The sequence below is a fragment of the Cricetulus griseus genome, assembly GCF_003668045.3.
Source record: "Cricetulus griseus strain 17A/GY chromosome 1 unlocalized genomic scaffold, alternate assembly CriGri-PICRH-1.0 chr1_1, whole genome shotgun sequence".
NCBI classification, from domain to species: Eukaryota; Metazoa; Chordata; class Mammalia; order Rodentia; family Cricetidae; genus Cricetulus; species Cricetulus griseus.
In genome coordinates this window covers 15,362,390-15,384,150 of record NW_023276807.1, presented here as the reverse complement: position 1 = coordinate 15,384,150, position 21,761 = coordinate 15,362,390, and the positions used below count along the sequence as shown (strand labels likewise).

General features: G+C 36.6%; 1 protein-coding gene across 2 annotated transcripts in view; it reads left to right on the top strand.

Annotated features, from left to right (window-relative positions):
* The window catches only part of Khdrbs2 (KH RNA binding domain containing, signal transduction associated 2), a 409,392-nt gene that overhangs the window by 189,033 nt on the left and 198,598 nt on the right, over positions 1-21,761 (top strand). For both annotated transcript variants that reach the window (XM_027392834.2, XM_035453236.1), the window contains exon 4: positions 1,834-1,980. In XM_027392834.2, the coding sequence (XP_027248635.1) occupies positions 1,834-1,980 (147 nt within the window). The remainder of the gene's footprint in view (positions 1-1,833; positions 1,981-21,761) is intronic.

Genomic DNA, 21,761 nt, shown 5'->3' with positions numbered 1-21,761 from the left:
GTAAGCAGCTACACATCTCAAATAGTGAGTCAAAGTTTGCCAAATTTATATGCTAACATGTGGAAGGGGGGATTATTAGCACTGGTTATCATGAAACAGACTAGGCATGCACCACAGGCATGGCACCACAGGAGTGTAACTCACCTGGGCAGCACACTAGAGCTGACCCTGTTGTTGGGCCACAGGTTAGTTAAGCCTGAGAGTGTTAGAGTAGGAGAGCTGATCCCACCCCCCTCCCTCCATTTACCAGCTACAGTAATCAGGAGAGAAGGCCCTTCACTTCACCTGGGCAAAATAGTAGAGCTGTTGCTGGTGGTGTGAGTTCAGCCAAGCAGGATCTGACAACCTGCAGCAGGAGACTGGCCCCTCCACTTGCTGTAGGCTGCATTGGTAAGCTAGCTGAGGCAGTACTGGAGGGCTAGCCTGGGTAGTGATGAGGGAAAGTTTGCACCAGGGACAGATGGGGATGGGAGGTGGGGGGGGGAGGGATGTAGGTTTTTTGTTTTTTCTTTTAAGTTTTGTTTTGTTTTAGTGGGGAGGTCCATAGGCAGAGGGAAGATGCCAGGGGAGAGGGAGATCAGTGCAATCAGGATGAATGATCTGAAATCCACAAAAAATCAATAAAAGATAGATAAAATAAAAAAATCAAAAATTTTAAAATCATGAAAAGAAACCCATAATTAAGTGATTTGCTCCATCCCAGAAGAAACATAAAGCTTTAACTTCTCTGGTATTAACAATATGGCATTTATTTGAAACTTTTCTGCATTTCATAGTGTTTGCATGGAAATCTAAAGCTGGCTTGCCTGTTTATCATTTATCTTTTTATTTTTGTAACATGGGAGAAGAGCTCACTCTTTCTGCCCATTTGGGTCTTGGACACTGGCTTCTCTTGCTTTAGCTCCAGTGTAGCAGGCTTACAGTCATGTGTCACCTCAGCAACTTAGATTATCTTATTTTCTATAAGCTATACAAACACTCACAAAATTAAGGACTCTCCATTTGCTGGAGTTGCTCAGACTACTCTGTGTCCATATAGCAATATGCCAGCTTCAGGTCACACAGTGTGCTCCTGTAAGTTACATTTGTACTTCTATTGAAGGGATCTTTAGTAAATTAAGACATAATGCCTGATTTTAAAAGCCAACTTGCTACACTGAAGAATCACCTGGGAAGGTAGTCTTGCCTGAGGAATTATCTTACATAGGCCTGTGGGCGTATCCACAAGGGACTGTCTTGGTTGTCAGTTGACTCAGCCCACTGTAGGTGGCACCTAGTCTAGGTCCTGAACTGTATGAGTGAATAAAGGTAGCTAAGCCAGCAAACAGGCTGCATGGATGCAGTTTTCTTAGTTCTGCTCTTGGTGTGTGTGTGTGTGTGTGTGTGTGTGTGTGTGTGTATGTGTAGAACAAAACAGAAGGGCTAGATTTTCAGGTGAATGGAATCTGAACAATATGTGTTCTGAGGACCCAAGTTCTGTCCTCTATCAGAGCAGCAAATATCATTAAGTACCATATACTATATAGCAAGTACTAAAAGAACCTTGCCCTTCAAGAACATAGTAATGTGTGTGCAAGGATTAACAGCAATTAGGGATCTGAACATCAAAAGGTTAACATTTCACCCAGCCTATTGAAATTTGTTGTGGATGATTTAAACTCTGAAGAATTATTTGAAAATTGTCAACTGGCTTGCAACAAATTATCATTTCTCCAACAGTTTCCTCCTACTTTTGGAAAATTTACTTAGATTGTGGCCCTGTCATAATCTCAGGAAATGTTAAATCAATGCAAAATGAGTGGATCCGTATTTCTAAAAATAACCTTTTTACAGGAAGAAGAGCTGAGGAAGAGCGGGGAGGCCAAGTATGCACACCTGAGTGATGAGCTGCATGTATTAATTGAAGTGTTTGCTCCACCTGGCGAGGCTTATTCACGGATGAGTCATGCCTTGGAAGAGATTAAAAAATTCCTGGTTCCTGTAAGTGATTTTTGAATTTACAAACTGTTTCTTATCCATTCCTAGTTTTAAATTGTGTCTTTGATCTCTAGTAACTTTTTGGAAGGGAGTTCACACTGCACATTAATTTTCTATGCATAGATTTGATACAAATCTTAAATAAATTGGGCACACAGGACACTTATTACAAGACCTGGCATGTTGGCACTTTCTTCTCATCTGACATGAGTATTCATCACCAACCTGTGTATTGTATACATCAATCCACAGCCAGAAACACTAATAAGAGAAACGTATGCTCAAAAGTACATGATTTTATGTCACCTTTCCCTTTTATAAGCCGTTGACATGTATTTTGATAATTTATAATTCGTAGGAAAATGTAGAATAAAAAGATGGATGAGATTGAATATGTATTATTTATAGTAAGATAATGATAGTATTTTAAAGTAACAAATGCCTTTTGTGTGGTAGCCTGTCAGGTAGTACAAGGTATATTAACAGAGGCATATAAATGTTAACTTAGACAGTTAGAAATTTAAACTCACCATGCAATGTGAGAATAATAGAGGATGGAAAATTCAGATGCAAACTGAGTTGCATTCTCTACTGATTTCCCAAGAGACAGGGGAACATAAATGCATAGATTCTTAAGGTTAACAATTGAACATTCTAGAAACAAGGGCTTCAGTATAAGTCTTACCCAGGGGCTTGAGATATTATGAGATATTGAGAGAATGCTGAGTAAAGTTCCCTGGAAGAGCTTAGAAAGATCCTCAGTCCAGAACATAGATAGCTGAGGTTAATTTACAAATGAAGAAACTGGAAATTTGTGTACTCAGTAAAAGCCTCAGAGAAGGTGGCCGGCAGATAAGATCCATGGACTAGTAGTGGTATAGAAAATTGGAAAGGACAAATAGCATAGATTCCCTTAAGTGTACAAGCATTAAGTTCTAGCCACATTTTCTAGTTACATGTCCAATCCCAATATTAATCTTTGTCAAGGCACAATTATCGAATAACGTCACACTAAGTTGAGTATCTGTTAATTGCATGTGCATAGCTACTATTTGAGTCTCATCTGGAAACCTTCCTAAATAGATCTCATTCTGAAGACTGATGATGCTCATTCTTTCTTCCTTTGGTTTTCCAATGAAATATTTAGTGCTAGGCTTAGTAAGGCAATTTAGTCTATTTAGTTAGAAACAGACCAGATAAACATATGTATACTGAGGCCAGGTCTCTTTATATAAACATCTCATTGTATATGGCTTTAGATAAGTTACTTAAATGTTCAGAGGATCAGTTTATGGTTCTTTAAAATGAAAATGGCCCTAATGTACTCACTTTAATCACAACAATTGTGAATGTGAAACAGGATAATATATGCAAAGGGTTTAAACATAAAAAAGCATCGGTGAAATTGATTTTTAAAATCTATTATAATAGAAAGAGACTGCTGAATGACTTTATCAGGTAAAATGTGTTAGGCACAGTTAATAAGTCTTTTTTGTTTAGGAGTATTATCTCTATATATCTATCTATCTAGATATAGAGGAATGATAATTTAATTACAAATTTCTCCCTTTCCTTTTCTTCCTCCAACCCCCCCATGCATCTCTCCCTGCTCTCCTTCAAGTTAATGCCCTCTTTTGTTCACTAATTATTATTTAATGCATATACATCCCTACATACATAGCTTGCAGGCTAAGTTATCCTACTTTTATAGTGGATATCAATGACATGCATCACTTTCTCATATATTATACCTTGTAATAACTCCATTTCTATCTTATCAGCTGAAACATATACTGGACATGGTTGGGAATTTATTTCCAGGCCAACAGTGTATCCTTATCATTTATCACCTTGCTTGAAAGTGTTTGTCTGATTGTAGTCTGACTTTTGAAATGACTAACCAAATTCAGCATAAATACGTGTAAGACAAATACAATCTGGCCACATTTGTGATCCATGTGCATCATATAAATGTGGACTCCCCCTTGCCCCTGCCATTTCTGTGATTTTTTTCTCTGTAATGCCCTTGTGGCATCCTTGTGTTTTTACATGTTTTGGCTTTTTGTTTATGTGAAATGCAAGCCAACTGATAACTCTAGAGCTTTGAAGATTCTTCTTAAAAATATTAACATGGATATTTCCTTTTCCTTTAGCATTGTCTGATACCTGCATGTGCAGGAACTTCTTCAAATACAAGTCTAAAGTAACTTCCTTGGTTGCTTTCTATTATGCAATGCTGCTGTGACAGGTTCTTGGCATCACCGATAACTCTATTCAACATATTGAGTTATTGTTCTTAACCTCTTTCCCAGTTTATTTCTCTTGAAGGTATTTATTATGTTTTGGTCATAGATAGATAGATAGATAGATAGATAGATAGATAGATAGATAGATAGATAGAAAGCTCTTTATTGTTTGCTTACCTGTTAGAACATGAATGTCCTGAGGGTTGTGACTGTATCTCTCTCCCAATGCTGTTTATAGGCTATACTATTTGTGACAGTCCTTCAGACTGATTTTTGTTTTCTTTCTTGCCTTGCTTAGCTCCAGGCAAAGGACAATATCTGTCTACTTTAACTATCACAGGAACCACAAAGAACTAAAACAAACGGACACACACACACACAAGCACAGAACCTCTCATTTGTCCATATTATTCCTGATATTTGATTTTCCAGTTCAGATGATGATAACATAGCTGGACATTAATATTTATAACCATCAGAGGTGAAGTTTCAGATTGGTAAAATGTATTCTGGAACAATACATAAGACTAATGTATAGTAGGACTCCAACCCTCAACTGATGTCTTAATTCTCTGTAAGATTGTGTCTTTCCATCATAGGAACTTTTCATCTTCCCCTTGTTATGTTAGGTATAATAAGTAAGCCTGCCCTATACCCTACCATCATCAAAACTGCCATTATGAGATGAGTAACCACTTCTTATGAAATGTCTGAAAGCTTTAGGGTATTAGAAATCAACTCGGTTCCCGTAGTTAAATTAGTTGATAAAGAAGTCATTACTATTGTTCTAGGTGGGATTTCTAACCTATTAGTCTCTGTTCAGACACTACAGTTTTACCAAAATAAATAGACTGACTAATCGATGAACAGCATGTGATGATTTCCAATTTCAAATCTGTAATGTTTTAATAAGTAAAATTGCATTAAAATCAACATTGCCAACTTCAAATTCCTAACATTTTAAGAATGAGCTCTATCCCAAAATTTTTATTGTTCATTGATTTGCCTTACAATGCAGATTAGTACTCTGTAGTAAATGTCTTAATTCTAAAATAATGCAATCAGTGCTTCAGTGAGGTGTGTAAGTCCATTTTACTCCATAAGCTGGAAGAACAGAATGTAAATGGCCACTGTTGTATTTCACAGTTTTCCTTCCTTGCATAATTTAGAAATCAGTACACCAGCAGATTTTGTAGGGGTAATAGTTGGTGACACTTCATGGAGCAATATTATGCTAAAGTTTGTGTCAGGAATGCCTCAGAATGCCAAATTAAGTTATATTTTCTAACTCTAATCAGAATGTTGTATCAAAATAATGATAATGTTTATGTTATTAAATTGACTAAGTCTCAGTTTTCATTAAATGAATTCTGTACATTTACTAATGTTTAATCATCAACTTATGATTGAGACATAAGGCACCATCTCCTAACTAGAAAGTGTGAAGGATTCTACAAAATTCAGTTCATGAGGGTGGTGGTGTGTCTCAGCAGTTAGGCCCTTATCCCAGAAGCTTGAATTCCATCCCTGGAAACAACATAGAGTGGAAGAAAAGGACCAACTCCACAAAAGTGGCCCTTGGACCTCCAAATGTATGTTATGGCATGTACACATTCATACAAATAGTAAGTAAAAGTAATAACATTAATAATTATTGAATATCAGTTAGTGGGTGTTCACTTATTTTCCATAGAAAAGATGAAAGTTGAGCTTCCACAAATAAGAAATTAGCCTTTAATAACAGAAAAATAGACAATTTTATTGCTTTCTTCAATAAATGATGTTAAGGCCTTAAGTGAGAAGTCATAAAACAATGCATTGTGTCAGAATCTCTAAACTTGACAAGTCTGTCTTGCTTGACCTGAGTGTTGTGTAAATTAAATTGGTCAATAGATAAGAAGGCAGATTCATTCATATGTACACATATTTAATTTATGTTTCATATATTTGTGTGTGTGTGTGTGTCTTTTACTAGTTACACACATAAGATGTGTAAATTAATTCAATAAGGGAAAACAAAAACATGGACCTGTAGCCTTCCACTGGATTGTGGTTGAGTTATCAGGACCAAAACTCTTGAAGAACATTAACATTGACTGTTTCTCTCTTAGCTGCTATCAGTGGCCAATAACTCCACAGCTATGCCCACCTGCATTGTCATCCTAGGATTATGTTTGGTTTAAGCTTGCATGGGTATTATGCATACAGTCATAACCACTGTGTGGTGTTTTGAAAGAAAATGGCCCCCAAAAGGAGCAGCACTATTAGGAGGTGTGGCTTTGTTGGAAAAGGTATGGCCTTCTTGGAGTGGGTGTGGCCTTGTAGGAGGAAGTATATCACTGTAGAGGCAAGCTTTGAGTTTTCATATATGCTCAAGCCACACCTAGTGTCTCAGATCACTTACTGTTACCTGCAAAATGTAGGACTATTGGCTACTTCTCCATCACAATGTCTACCCACATGCCAATCACTATGTCCCACTGTGATGGTAATGGACTCAACCTCTGAACTGTAAGGAAACTTCCTCCCCATTTAAAGGTTTTCCTTTATAAGAGTTGCCATGGTCATGGTGTCTCTTCACATCAATAGAAACCCTAACTAAGACACTGTGAGTTCATATGTGCAGTTACCCAGCTGTGTCTGGAAGACCATGCTTGTAGTCATCTGCCACCACTGGCTCTTGCACTCTTTCTATCTTCTCTTATATGATGATCTTTTAGCCTTGGAATAAAGGGTGTAGTGGTGTCTCATTTAGGACTGAGCATTTCACAGTCTCTTATTCTCCATACCTTGGGTGGTTGTGGGCATTAATCACCACCTACTGCATATGGAAGCTTCTCTGATGAGGATTGAGAAATGCACTATTTATGGGTATAAGGATAATTCATGAGGAGTCGGTTTAATACTGTGTACATTTAGCAGAATAATAGGAGGTTCTGAATATGATCAAAGCAGGATATATTCACTTCTCAAATCAGTAATAATAAAGGAGAACAGTGTAGAAAATTAAAAAAGAATGCCTAGGAATATATTCTGAATTATGGAATATTTATATAGTCTTAAATAACTATAGTTTTGGAATTTATCAAGAAAATATTAAATAATATTGTTATATCATTGCTTACCACTATACACTCTCTCTCTTTCTATATATATATACAGTTAAAGATACACTATAGTTAACACATGAAGTTAACTATATGGTAAACGGTTGAACTTTAATGTACACATGTGTGTATACACTATATATACAGTTATAGGTACACTATACTTAACACTATAGTTAACACATGAAGTTAACTATGTCAGATGGTTGAACTTTAATGTATACATGTGTGTATGCATACATATATTCATGGACCATTCTAGGTCCTTTCTTTCCTGAATTATATTAGACATGTATCTTAATGATAGTCATCCTTCTTAAAATGGAGCATTTAAGGGTAGTAATTTTGATTTGACATATTAGGAACTCATTGAAAACTTGTAGAGAATTTGATTGTAGAAAAAAAGTTTTAAAAAATGTATAAAGAATTCGATTGTAGGAAAGAAGTAAAAGTTTCTTCTTATGATAAAAGCAAGTAGAGGAAATCTCATTTTGTGTTTATCAGAGGATGGACCTGCCTCTGAAAGTGGAATAGCACACCATCTGTCACATAGGCTTATAAGCAGATATAGAGGAACTAGAAAGAGATGAAGGTACTTTCAGTATGACGAGGGAGGAAATGGATTTTCATGTACTAAATTTTTTATGTATATATATATATTTATATTTATATAAAAATACCAATAATAGCAGTATGTTATGCATCAATAGCAGCAACAGCTTTTCCAGGTTCTGTAGTCATTTGAACAAAATTGTAGAGACATCCAGCATACTCCATTTTTAAAAAAAGTAAAAAACTCAAACTTGCACTATTTGCACATGTACTAAAATTTTTAATAACATTTTGGAAGAAAATTATAAAACAGTACCTATCAGTATCTTATTCAAATACAGTTGATTGTATAAAATATACATAAGTAGTATTACCATGAGCCCTGTGCTATATTTTTATTTCAAAAGGAAATTACATCAGTGTTTTATACAGATGAACATGTAGGAGAAACAATGTATTAAGCAAGAACCTATAAGCAAACTCAAGTGATGTTGGTATGTGGGAAGACATAGTAGGAGGTGGCAGATGCCTTTGCATTCACTGTGGGAGGAGATGAGCATTTTGCAGCAACCTCAGCCTGCAAACAAGAGCGTCATCAACTGCGGAATATGATGTAACATTCAGAGCAGCAAAGAGCACAACCCATAAGCTGGCACCAGTCCTTCAATGTTGTGGTTGTTAACTGTTACCCAGAATTTCCTCAGACTGCTGTTATGAAAGGCATTGCAGCCTCATGTAAGTAATCATAATGTAGCCATGTGGGAGTTAACAGAAGTAAGCAAACAGCTGTAGGGATTTATTTAATTGTTACCTGCTGACCAATGCTTCCTTTGTTGCTATGGTACTATGATCCTATTTTTGTTTTACTTGAAAAAAATATTATCATCTAGTATTAGCATTTGTTAGTCTCTAAATTGTTATAAAAACAACAGACCCATGACTTTGAACATACCCAAAAAACACTATTAGTTTTGAGAAGAGGTATATTAGCAGTATGTTTTATCATTGCTAAAACAGCAGACTATTTTATCATTGCTCATTGATTGACATAGCCTAGAATGCAGAAAAAAAGAAGCAGCAAATAGCTATTATAATAGAAGAGTTTTTTTTCTCAGAAGCTAGAAAACAAGTGTCCAAATAATCAAATAATCGCTTTATAGTAATGGTGGTAATTTATGAATACAGATTTAGCATACACACTGCATCTTTAGAAACCGTTTTTTGCTAGAATTTTGAACAGCCTATAATTTTGAAGTTCCCAAGGCCAATCTTTTTCTTTTCCTTTGTTTTTATAATAAATTTATCAATCCATTTATTTACCTATCTATCTATCTATCTATCTATCTATTTTACACAGTTTCCCCTCATTTCTCTCCTCCCAGTCCCTGCCCTCACCATCTTCTGTTCCCACCCTCCAATCTAATCTTCTTCCATTTCTGTTTAGGAAAGGGCAAGTCTCTGGTGAGTATCAACAAAACATGACATATCACGTTGCAGTAAGACTAAGCATCTACCCATTTATTAAAGCTGGACAAGTCTATTCAGTATGAGGAGTAGGGTCCCAAAGCCCTGTAAAAGAATCAGAGGGAGACAGCCCCTGTCCCCACTGTTAGGAGTTCTGCAGGCTACACAACTACAACATATATGCAAAGTGCCTAGGTCAGTGCCAGGCAGGCTCCTTGGCAGTCTCTGTGAGCTCCTATGAGTCCAGGTTAGTTGATTCTGTGAGCTTTCTTGTGGTATCCTGACTTCTACAATCCTTTCTCCCAAGGCCAATCTTTTAGAGTTCCTATTGTTTTTTAGATGTCCAAAATAATTTTTTTTCCATTTCTTCTGTGTAGGGGACACTGCAACCATGCCTCCTAGGGGCTGGCTACAGGAATGCCTGACCATGCCTGCGAGGGCTTGATCAGGGTGACTTAAGGAAGGTTTGAGAGTGAGGGGCGTGCATGTGGAAGGCCTTTCTTCCTTTTCATCTTCGGCTTGCTGTACTTACTCCTGCCCTGCTGGCTGGCTAGGTTACTTTGTAAGTAAGGATTTTCCCTATTAAATTCCCTTGTATTTTACCTGACTCCATATTGGTAATTCCCACAATACTTGTGTGTGGTCTGTGTGTACTCAAAACCCTAGTATTTAAGTTTACTAAATGTGTTACATACATAAGCCACACACCAGACTAATGGCTCCTCATTTGGTAGGAGGAATTGAACTAGAGCCTGACACCTATTAGAAAAGTATTTTGCCAGTAACCCATGCCCCAAACTACCAAACATCCAATGCAGTTCAATGTGAAGAAGTATTCCCCCCACAGGTGAAAAATAAAGAACCACGAAAGTCATTGGCAACTTGGTGAGAATTCACTCTCTCTCTCCTTTTTCATACTATAATAGTACTATTTCTGCCTTCCATACTCTCTCAGATCCCACTTATTACACTCTTTCAAATCAGTGGTTCTTTCTTCATTAAGTGTTGTTATATGCATAACAAATATAAATAAATCCAACCTGCTGAGTCTGTATGTTACTTGTGAGTATGTTTTCAGAACTGATTATTTGATACTGGATAATCCATTGGTGTGCTCTTCCCTGGGGAAGACAATTTTCCTGGGTAGGTTTTAAGTCTCAAGTTATTTGTTAGCATGTTTCAGTAGACTTGTTTGTTTGTTTGGTTTTGGTTTTCAGGTGTTTTCATTTTATACGAAATTAGATTATTGTCTCATGAAATATATCCTCATTATAGTTTCCCTTCTCTCTAATCCTTCCAGCTATAATGCCCCCCAACTCTCCTTCAGATACTCTCCTTTTTCTGCCTCTCATCAGAAAAGAACAGGCTTCTTAAGAGATAGTTACCCAACATTACCAAATAAAATATAGTAAGATGAAGCAAAAGTTGGGCACAGCAACTCAACAGGAGGAAAAGATCTCCAAAAGTAGGCACAAGAGTTAGAGAGGCACTCATTCTCTCACTCAGGAGTCCCATAAAAGCACTAAACTGATAACTATATTATATATGCTGAGGATCTGGTGTAGACCCAAGTAGCCCCTGAGTTTGCTGCTTCAGACTCTGAGCTGAAATGTACCTTCTTAGTTAATTCAGAGGGTCGTGTTCTTTTCATGTCTTCCATTCACCTCTGGATTTTAGTTTTTCCACTCATGCAGAGTACCTCTGTCACTAAAGAGACTAGAAAATAGAGGTGAAGTCTCCATGGAGGCACAGCACTTCTCCATGTTCCGTGAATATTGTGAGTGTTGTCATTGGCAGTGAGGCCCTGCTGTCAGTTGCAGAGGGCAACCCTTTGCCTTAGCAACAGCCTGGAATGTTTGAGGATTTCCATGGAATCCCCTTGTCCCACAAGTCAATTGAATTCAACCCATTCCCTCCACTGGAAGTCTTGTTTAACTATAAGACATAGCAAGTTGAGAGTGTATATCCCCCATGACTGGGAGTCCTCATTAAGAACACCTTCATGGATTCCAGGAAGTTTACACTGCTCTGGGTTTCCAGCAAATCCCCAAATGCCCACCAATCCCAGCATTCTCCCCAGACACTCTTTCCCTCGACCATTTTACCTGTCACATAATCCCCTAACTCCATCTCCAACTGCTCACTATTTCACCCATAAAATCTATTCCATTTCCCCTCCCAGGTATGTATATACACACATACACATTCTCCCTCAGACCCTTTCTATTTAATTAATTTCTCTGTGTCTTCATATCATAGGTTGGTTTTCATTTATGTAATGACTAATATCCACATACATATGAATATATACCAGAATTATCTTGAAGTTTTTGTTACACAAGTCTTTCACTTGCTTAGTTAGAATTACTGATATATAATTTGAGGCTATTGTGAAAGGTAGTGTTTGCCTGATTTGTCATCTAGGAAGACTGCTAATTTTTTAGAGTTAATCTTGTATTCAGGTGCTTTGTTGAATGTATTTATCAGCTGTAGGAGTTTCCCAATGGATTTTTTAGGTTCACATATGTACACTATCATATCATTCACAAATAAAGATACTTTGACTTCTTCCTTTCCAATTTGTATCCCCTTGTTGCCCTTAGGTTTTCTTACTGCTCTAGCTAAGACTTCAAGTACTATATTGAATAGATACAGAGACTGTAAAATTTTGTCTTATTCTTGATTTGGTGGAACTAATTTGAGTTTCTCTCCATGTAATTTGATGTAGGCTATAGACTTACTGTAAATTTATTTTACGGTTGCTAGCAATGATCTTTGTGCCCCTAATCTCTCCAGGACTTTTATATAAATGGGTGTTGCATTTTATCAAAAGCCTATTCTTCATCTAATGAGATGTTTATGTTTTTTTCTCTTTACATACATTTATATGGTGGATTATATTTACTGATTTTCATAGATTGAACAGTCCCTGTATCTCTTGTATGATCATCATGAAAGATCAGACAATTTAAATCTGACCTATAACCCAAGTGAAATAAAAAAGAATCATTAATCATCTCCCAACCAAAAGAAGCCCATGGCTAGATGATTTTAGTGTAGCATTCTGCCAGACCTTCAAAGAAGAGTTAACACCAATACACAAAGTATAAACAGGAAAACAATTGCTCAATGCATTTTATGAGGCTACCATTAACCTGATATCCCAATCACATAAAGACTCAACAAAGAGAATTACAGACAATTTTTTTCCCCTGAGAACATAGATGTAAAAATACTGAACAAAAATATTTTGCAAACTGAATCCAAGAATTCTTAAAACATGCATCAATTTCTCATCTCTGCAGCAATTCTGCATTGATAGTCTATACATTCAGTCCATCATCTAGTCCTCTTGCTGGCCAGGAACTGTAAACTAAAGTGTGTAGGGAGATACCATATCCATACCTCCAAGGGCTGGCTACAGGTGTCCCTAACCATGCCTGTCAGGGCGTGGCCAAGTTGAGGTCAGGATGAAGCAGGATAGGTTTTTAAGAGACTGCTAGCACATGGGAGGCCCTTTTCTCTGGCCTCCTTGCCTTGCTGCTCCTGGCATGCCCTGGCTTACGTTTGACTGGTTTTATCTGAATAAAGATATCTTAACCATATGGACTATGGATCGATTCTTGTTATAAAAGTGAGTCTGTCAACCTTCCTCATGAGCAAAGTGTAGCCTTTTACAAGCCAACCTCTCTCTCAAATACTTTCTCCACCACCATTCTGAGCTTTTATCCCAGCATTCCTCCTGCTCTGTAGGTAGAGAATGGCTCTAACAGGCCACTCTCTGACGCAGACATGAAGAGGCCCCTTGGGCCTGACTGACATACAAAGCTTTTGAAGATTCTTCTTCTTTTGTACACAAAAGATGTTAATATACTGGTGTCTTAAGGAAGAGAGCCACATTCTGTCTTATCTATTCCCACATGTGCTAAAGTCTTCCACATTTAATTTTCTGAACCTTCTTCATGTAGAGTCTAGGGGAGAAGCCATCCAAAGTAACTTTCTTTGTACTCCAAATTTTAAATTGTAGTGATTTTTTATATCATGGGCAACTTCTAAAATAGTATTTTATATTGTAATGAATTAGAAATTATTTATTTAAAAATTATAAAATTGCATCAGAAGGTGTGTCATATGGGTATTGGCCTTTCTAAAATTTAGTTGCATAAGTATTTTCATGTTTTATTCTGATTTCAGTTGTCTGGTTAACATGTCCAGAAAAGAATGAGCAATGTTCATTTCATAGATGAGGAGGCTGCCAGGACCAAGAATGAATAAGTCTCTAAGTGGCTTACATCCACAGCACAGCAGGGGGTGCCTGACTTTTATATGCACGAACCCAGTAGTTTATTTATAGGGACTGAGTTTTCCATGTTAGGTAGCAGAAGAGCAACACTGTTACCACTTGTTCAGTTAGGTATCTGTACTTAATATCAAAAACCTACATGCATGAACTATATTCAGATGAAATCAGAAGTACTATGTCTGCATATTTGGTGTTTGTATATTTGTTGTCTCTGAAAACAAATCTGAGATCAGTTTCTGTGGAACTGTCTAGAAGAAAACAGTTTGCTCCTATAAGGTTGTTGCCATTGCAGTGAATGTTCTAGTCTTCCTTCATGTCATGGTATGCAAATGTGGCCACTGCCAATTCTGCCTTCGCCACTCTTTACAGGCACCCTCATTTGTGTGTGTGTGTGTGTGTGTGTGTGTGTGTGTGTGTGTGTGTGGGTGTGTGTGTGTGTGTGTGTGTGTGTGTTTGCATAAAATGACAAAAGTATAAAAGGAAAGGTTAAGCACCTTTATACAGAAGTATAAAAGGTTTAGGATAACCTTACATAATGAAAATATGTGAGATTCTAGAATATATTCTTGCACCTAATGTGCCAAACAGAAAAAATAAAATAAAATAAATAGACTGAGGAAACCAGGAATATCTAAACTTTTCTCACTGTTGTGTGGAACTTTAAGAACAGTTTATGATCTTATGAAACACAATACACACAAAGATAGGATTACTTAAAAACTGACCTCCTGCTGTGCTTGTTATGTCAGAAACCTTTCCTCCAGCAGATATAATTCAGTCACTTGGAAGGTAGTGTAAGTCACTACTGAGTGAAGGTATAGTGATGATCCTAGTGTGTACAATGCACAGGGTGCTGGGCCAACATGCCAATGGGCACTTAGACTCTGCCTTTTGTTTCTTTGTTTGTTTTTTGGCTGACATCTGAGATATTATTTGTTCACTTTCTTTCTTCTTAAATTTAGAATTTTCAGACTCGTGTTCTATAGACATTCCAGCTGTTGTCATATAACAAAGCTAGTAAGATTTTATAATTTTGAGAGTTTCTCATTGGTTTTTTTGAAACCCTGTCTCTCATCTGGGATTTAATGTTTTCCAGCCACTGCTGAATATTTGTTTCAGTCACAATAAATTTTTAGCTCACAGATCCTTTTAATAATCTTGCCCAGTCCCACAGGTCCTTTGTGTTACTTGGGGCACACTGAAGGGAAGAAAATACCATCTGTTATTAGCACATTTTTCGAAAACTGAGTTACATTTACCCCCTTTCTGCCCCTTCCTTCTCATTTCTAGTCCTATTTGAGGAAGTTAAGAACATTCTAGAAGATGATTTACATACAAGAGTAGAAATTTAAACAAAGTGATTTTTTTTAAATGAAAGGGAAAACTTCCCACTAATAAAATGTTTTAACAACTCTTCTTAAACCCAAGAATAGACTCACTGCCCTAAGGATAACACTTCATCTAAAACTCCCTTGTAGAGTGCAGACACACAGTTGAAAATGCACAAGAGATCCACTGTGTAAAAAGCATTCTTCTTTAGAGAGTGTACAGCAGTATTAGGATGGATGATTTGCTAGTAAGTATACAAGTTAAGGATACAGGCAGGTCCCCCTTCCTTGAAAGTTATATATCCTGACATTTTCAAAGGCAGGCAGCAACAGAGACAGAACTCTTTCTCACCAATAAAATTATTAAAATGTGAATGTACCAGATGTTATTGGATCACCCTACAGTATTGCAGAGAATCATAGAGGTCATCTGATCATGAAGGTAGCTATATAGTTACTGTAAAGTTCCTCTATATATTAGAGCATCATATGTCTATATTCTTGTCAAAGCTGTTGCTTCTAGGCTTACTGTTATTAATTAATATTTGTCAGTATTACTTTCAGTGATAAAGCAAGTAGCATTTTTTCCTGTACTTTATTAGGTGCTCATTAATGCTTTCATATATTTTCTGTCTGGTGACCTTGTGTTTTCATGACACAAATGCATTTACAACTTGATGGCCATTCCATCTAGTGGTTTTAAAGATAGCAAAGTGGTGTGTAGCAGAGACCCTGTGATGTTGGATGTGTGAAACTAATATTTCTTGCTGATACCTTCTCCCACTATAATGTAGTCAGTTTTGGTTGGTAGTAATAGCTAATATTATATTTCCTTAAAATATAATAGAAACTAATCTTGAAGAAAAAGAATGGCAAAACAAATTTTATAAATGGTGATTCTTCCATTGTTCTTGACAGTAAAGCAACTGTACATGGGAAATAGCTATTCTAGAGCTTTTATATTCTCTTACATCATAATCAGATTCTCAAATTTGACTAGTATTTGACACCTGTGGAAGGATAGGAAGAAGGGACCATCTTTGCCTACTTTTCATGTGTTCCTGTGTGTAGGTTGGGGGAGGAGAAAGAGAGAGACTGAGAGAAAGACAGAAATGACATTTGACATCTTGTGAATGGGAAAGAAGAGTAACACAGGCCTCCACAGAAGATTGCACTATGTGTTCAGGGAAGAGTTCCGGAAGTGCACCGTGCGAAAGGACTTCAGCCTTCTCTGTGAAAGCCTGGTCATGGCTCACATTCTTCCTTAGTGGCTTTCTAGTCTGCACTCTCTCTTTGCTTCCATTCATAGCAGCTCACCAATCAGATTGCAACTTCTTGAGTCTGAGTCTTTGTCATGAGTTTGCTCTGCTTTCTCTCTCTAAAGCTTTGAATATCACCCTTGCTCCTTGTGCTAAAGCTTGTGCTTATCTGGAATTCTGATTCAAGCTCTACAGCTTGGCATGGTGCATTTAATTTCAAAGTACTCTCACATAAATCTATTTCTGCTTCCTGGTTCACAGACACAATATGACTCACTCTGTCTATGAGGTATATATTTTGCTTTCTATTCTCTTCTTTCCTTTCATCTTTTCCTTTTTTAAAATTATAATGACTTTTTTGATGGTTGTTTTTGTATCTTATAAACATAGAGGAAAGAAATTCTGCCCAAGTCCAGTATGTCAAGTGTTAGCCAACTGTGTTGTGTTGTATTTATATGACTCTAGCTGAACAGAATATTTTAACAGTTTTTTTTACTAAATTATATGTCTTATGATTGGAATAAATTTTAAAGCAAAATAAAATTTGTGCTGTTCACTTTTACATTTAAAATTATACAGATACAATAAAAATGGATAAGTGATCCAAATATATTTAATGTTAAAGGAAAGTAACATAAATATTATTTTCTTTAAAAATTCTCACAATTAATATATAACTTTGATAAGTCTTGATTTATGGCAATCCCAAATAATAAATAAAGATTAGGAATTATCTAATACACCATTCTAGTGTAATACCAGTGCTAAATAAATTTGCTTATTTGTAGAATTTATGGAGGAATGAATATTTATCACTATGGTATTATTTAGAGATATGTCATGGGTTTAAATGAGTTTGGTTTTTTTGACAATTTCCCACAGGTGTAGTCGATATTCTGATTGGACTTATTTTCTTACCCTCTCTTACCCATTTTCATTAACACCAAGTCCCTCTCATCCCACCCAGTCTGTATCTTACCTTAGTGTCTTTATTTTTGTTGTTGTTTTTACTTGGTGTCTTAGCCACTGTTCCATTGCTGTGAGGAGACACCATGAGCAAGGCAACTCTTATCAAAGGCAGCATTTATTTGGCGGGTTTTACAGTTTCAGAGGGTTAGTTGGTCATCATCATAGGTATGATGCTAGAGCAATAGCTGAGAGCTTTATATCATGAAAAACAAGAAGGAAGGCAGAGAAACACTGGGCCTGGCTTGGGCTTTTGAAACCTCAAAGCCCACTCACTCCCTGTGACACACCTACTCCAACAAGGCCACACCTCCTAATCTTTTTGAACCAGCCTACCAAGTGATGAGTAAACATTCAAATATTTGAGCCTATTGGAGCCATTGTCATTCAAACCACCACTCTTGGTGACCCACTGGGCTTAACCAGGGCTGCAGGATGGACACTGGTATGCATTGGGGCATAGTCATTATGGCATTGAAGACAATGACTTCCTCTCATCAACATGCCTTTACTGGCTATCCTATGAGTCCAACCCCCATCTGTGACTGTATGTTTTAGGGCCTGGAGCTTCTGTGAGCTCATCAATGTCAGGGTCATACCATTCCATTAATATAGCTACCTTCCCATCAACCAGATCTTAAAGTTTCTTGCTCTTCTTCTGCCATATTCCCCAGGCTTTGGAGTGGGTCATGTGAGTGTCCTGTTTAACACCGAGCACTGAACTGTCATTGTTCTCAGCACCTAGTCTATCTTTGAATTTCTGTATAAAGTGTTGTCATTCCAGAGAGAAGTTTCTTTGATTAAGGCCCAGGACAGCACCAGATCTAAAGTTAAATATTTAGGAGACAGTTTGACTAATATTTAGCAAAACAAAAGCGGTCATTTCATTGTTAATTCCTAGGACTTCCTCAGCCATGCTTTCAATCATTTCTAAGGTGCCAGACCTGGACTTCTCTGGAGCTGGCTTCAGACCTATTTAAAATCAGTTAAGTAAAATGCTGCACATTCTACCTCATAGACATTTCAAATTTAAGTTTGTTTATTTAACCTAGAAGTGTAGAAGAAGACAGATCACATGGGAGATGGTGAATACATGAAAGCAAGAAGTAAAGGGGTGAGTTGTTTTAGGAATAGATATGGAGGACAGATAACCCACAGTAAGGAAGTGAGAAGCCACATTGAAACCTACTATTTTGTAAGCAAGTTGAAAACTGTAACTTAAGATAGAATTTGAGGGCTGAGGAGTAGTTTAGCATATTTACACAGAAATCCTTTAGAATCACATTCCTGGATCTAAGACTAAGAAGTATCAAAACTGTACCATGAGAGAAGAAAATATAAAAAATTCATGACTAAAACTAACTTATGATGCTAAATTTATCCTATATTTTGAATTTAGTGCCCTATATTGAAAAAGATAGGTCATTTTGCTTGAAACTGCCTGAAGATAGTTATAATAGAAAAGTAGGTTTGCTCACAGTTACACCCCTAACTAAATGAATATTTTATCTCATGATGTAATTTTACAATTATCTTACAGTAGATTCTTCACTTCCAAATTTTATTTCAAATCATGATATAAATACAGTATGAACTATAATACATTTAGGACAAACTTCACCAAGAGATTTAGTTTAACTTACTATAAATTTTACTACTTAACTCTAATGTATGAGAGAAAAAAGTGTATGGCCATTAGTAAACATGAGGATTTATTTAATGTCTGTTTCTAAGTGACCCTAAATTTCTTATTTAGATATAAAAGATTATATACAGCTAATTACAAAAAATTTAGAGAAAAGCAAAGAGATTTGATTATAAAATGTGTGTTTTAGATTAATTTATTGAGGTAGCTCAAAGTTATAACTCCAATTGAAATAGATTTTAAAACATCTATGAAAATGTCAGTAACTCATGTTTAGGCAATCACATTAATAAACCTTTCCCTAGGCAAGAACACACCAATTGGTTATCCAATATGAAAAAATCATCCCTAAATCTTGCATACAAGTAACATTATTCAAACTATGCAGGTGAATATATAATATATATATATATATATATATATATATATATATATATATGATATCCTATTACATATATATATATTATATATATCCTATTACATATATGTATATATATTACATATGTAATATATGTAACAGTCGTTAATGAAAAAGAGATCAAGGATTGGTATATGAAATGGATCAGGGGAAGGGAGGGGAAATTGATGTGATCACGTTGTAATATCTAAAATAAAAGCAATACAGATATGGCTATAGGTAATTTTAATAGCCCCATTGTTTTCTAATCTCTTCTACAATAAATGCTTTCTTTTTCTCTAAGTAGGAACATTTGCCATAGTCCAGAATATTCATATTTAAAACTTATTCTTACTGTTTTCTGGCTCTTAGAAAATAATAGATAATTTTCTATATGACAATGGAAAAAGGCTTAGTAACCAGAGCACATGGTTTTATGCAATCAAATTTGTCTGTAGCCCACATCTATCCAGTATGGAAAATGCTAGTCCCCCATGCTTGTTACTCATGCTTTGCCTGATTGACTGGAATTTTAGGGGACTAAAGTAGTGGTGTCTAATACATCTCCAACTTTCTCCCAGTCCCAGCTCTAGGCTGGATCCAGTCACCCAGAATTTGGCCCTCTTTCCTCTTCAAGGCTCTCATGGTTCCAGACCTAGAGCAGTGACAACTGACTTGGCATGGAGGGCACTGAAGCGCTGGCACACTACAAACCCTAAACTCTCACTGAGAATGCAGGGAGACCTCTTTTGGTTTTCATTTTATTTGAGTTCAGCATCCCTTTCTATATTTTATTTTCTGTCTCTAATCTAGGAAGACAATATCAAAGTGTCCTCTAATAAACATAAACAAAAAATAGTACACCCTGAACCAAGGCCAGTGATTAATAAATTCTGCAAAACATGCATTGTTAGTCATGAATTACATATAAATACAATATAGAGTGAAGCATTAACCCATCTCACTATTCTAAACATCCAGGTGTTTTCCCATGCAAGAAACAAAATGTACAGGTACTTTTCTAAAGATGGTTTTACCTTGATGGCAGACTATTTTTGCCTAAACACCTGTGTAGAAATCTGTTTAAGTGGTTTTACTTTGAAACAGACTTCTGCCACGGCTGCATGGCTCATTCATCTGTTATTTATGTTATGACTGGGATGTCAGAATCACTTGAAGGCTAGACCAAAACAATGATTCCTTAATTTGTTTTCTGATAGCTCAGTGTCTGTAAATCACATTAGCTAATTAAATTCATCAGAATTTACTTTAAAACATTCAAAAAATCCAGTCATAGCAAGTAATAGACTGGGCTTCAAGGCACTAGTTTGTTTTTCACAAACATCTGCTATCAGAATTAAAAAGAACAGAGTGATTGATACACTAGTGTAAACTGGATGTGCTCTTGAGTGTGGGCACTGATGTAGCTAGCTATGCAGCTGGCCCAGAGTCTGTACTCTAGCTTTGTGAAAGCTGAAGCGCCTTTGGGTTGTAGTCTACAAGCACCATGCTGGCACAAACCTCTGCTTGCAGCATCACTCCATGACTTCTGACTCAGAGAAAGAGATTCGTACAGTGGGGACGGCTAAAGGATGTTCACCTGAACTTCCATATTTTCTAGAACATTTTCCACCATTTATACAGTGTGTATGAGCTTGAAGACAGCAATGCTTTCTTGTTAAGTATTATTCAGCTTGGCCCTTGATCATCTCCACAAATGACCCATGAGGAAATGAACTGCAGGTGAAGATGGTTAAATACTTCATGTTATATTTTACAAAAGGGGAAAGAGGTCTAGACAGGAGCCTAGAGTCTACCCTAAATCTCATTACAGGGTACAAAGTCATCTGGAAACAGAATTGGAATGGGCCATCCATGGGACACAATGAGAATCTTAACAGTCGTCTTTTCTTTAGTAACAAAAATGTAAATAGCTAGATGTTAAGGAAAAGTCAGCAGTCTCTCCTTACCCTGTGTTTAAAAATAGTTTAGAAGCCATTCTAATGCAGACTGCAGGACTTCTCTTGTTATTAAGAAAAGCCTTTTCACCTGGATTTCTAAGAGAGTCCTTATACAGTCATTAAGATCAGCATGGAGGATGAAAAGACATGTGCCCTGATATGACACAATAGGAGTACTTTGCTAATATAGAGCATGGCATTTAGTGGGTATTTTGCAGACAATTCGTTCCACAGGGTGGGAAGAAGAAAGTCACAATGTGGGTGGGCAATGACCTTTATAAACACGGCCGTAGGTCATACTATATTATCATGCTGTTTCATTTTAGTCTCTTAGGGAACACTGGCAAATAAACTGTTCCCATTTTATTTAGTTATTTTACTTACTTTAGGGCTAAAATTTGAACCCAGCGCCTTGCTTATGCTAAGCAAATGCTGCAAGGTGGAGCCACAAACACAACACCTGTACTAACATTTAAAACCCAGCTTTCACTTTCTACTCCATGACTCACCTCCTCCTGCCAAGGCTCAGGGATCACGTGGAAATATGGGACACAAA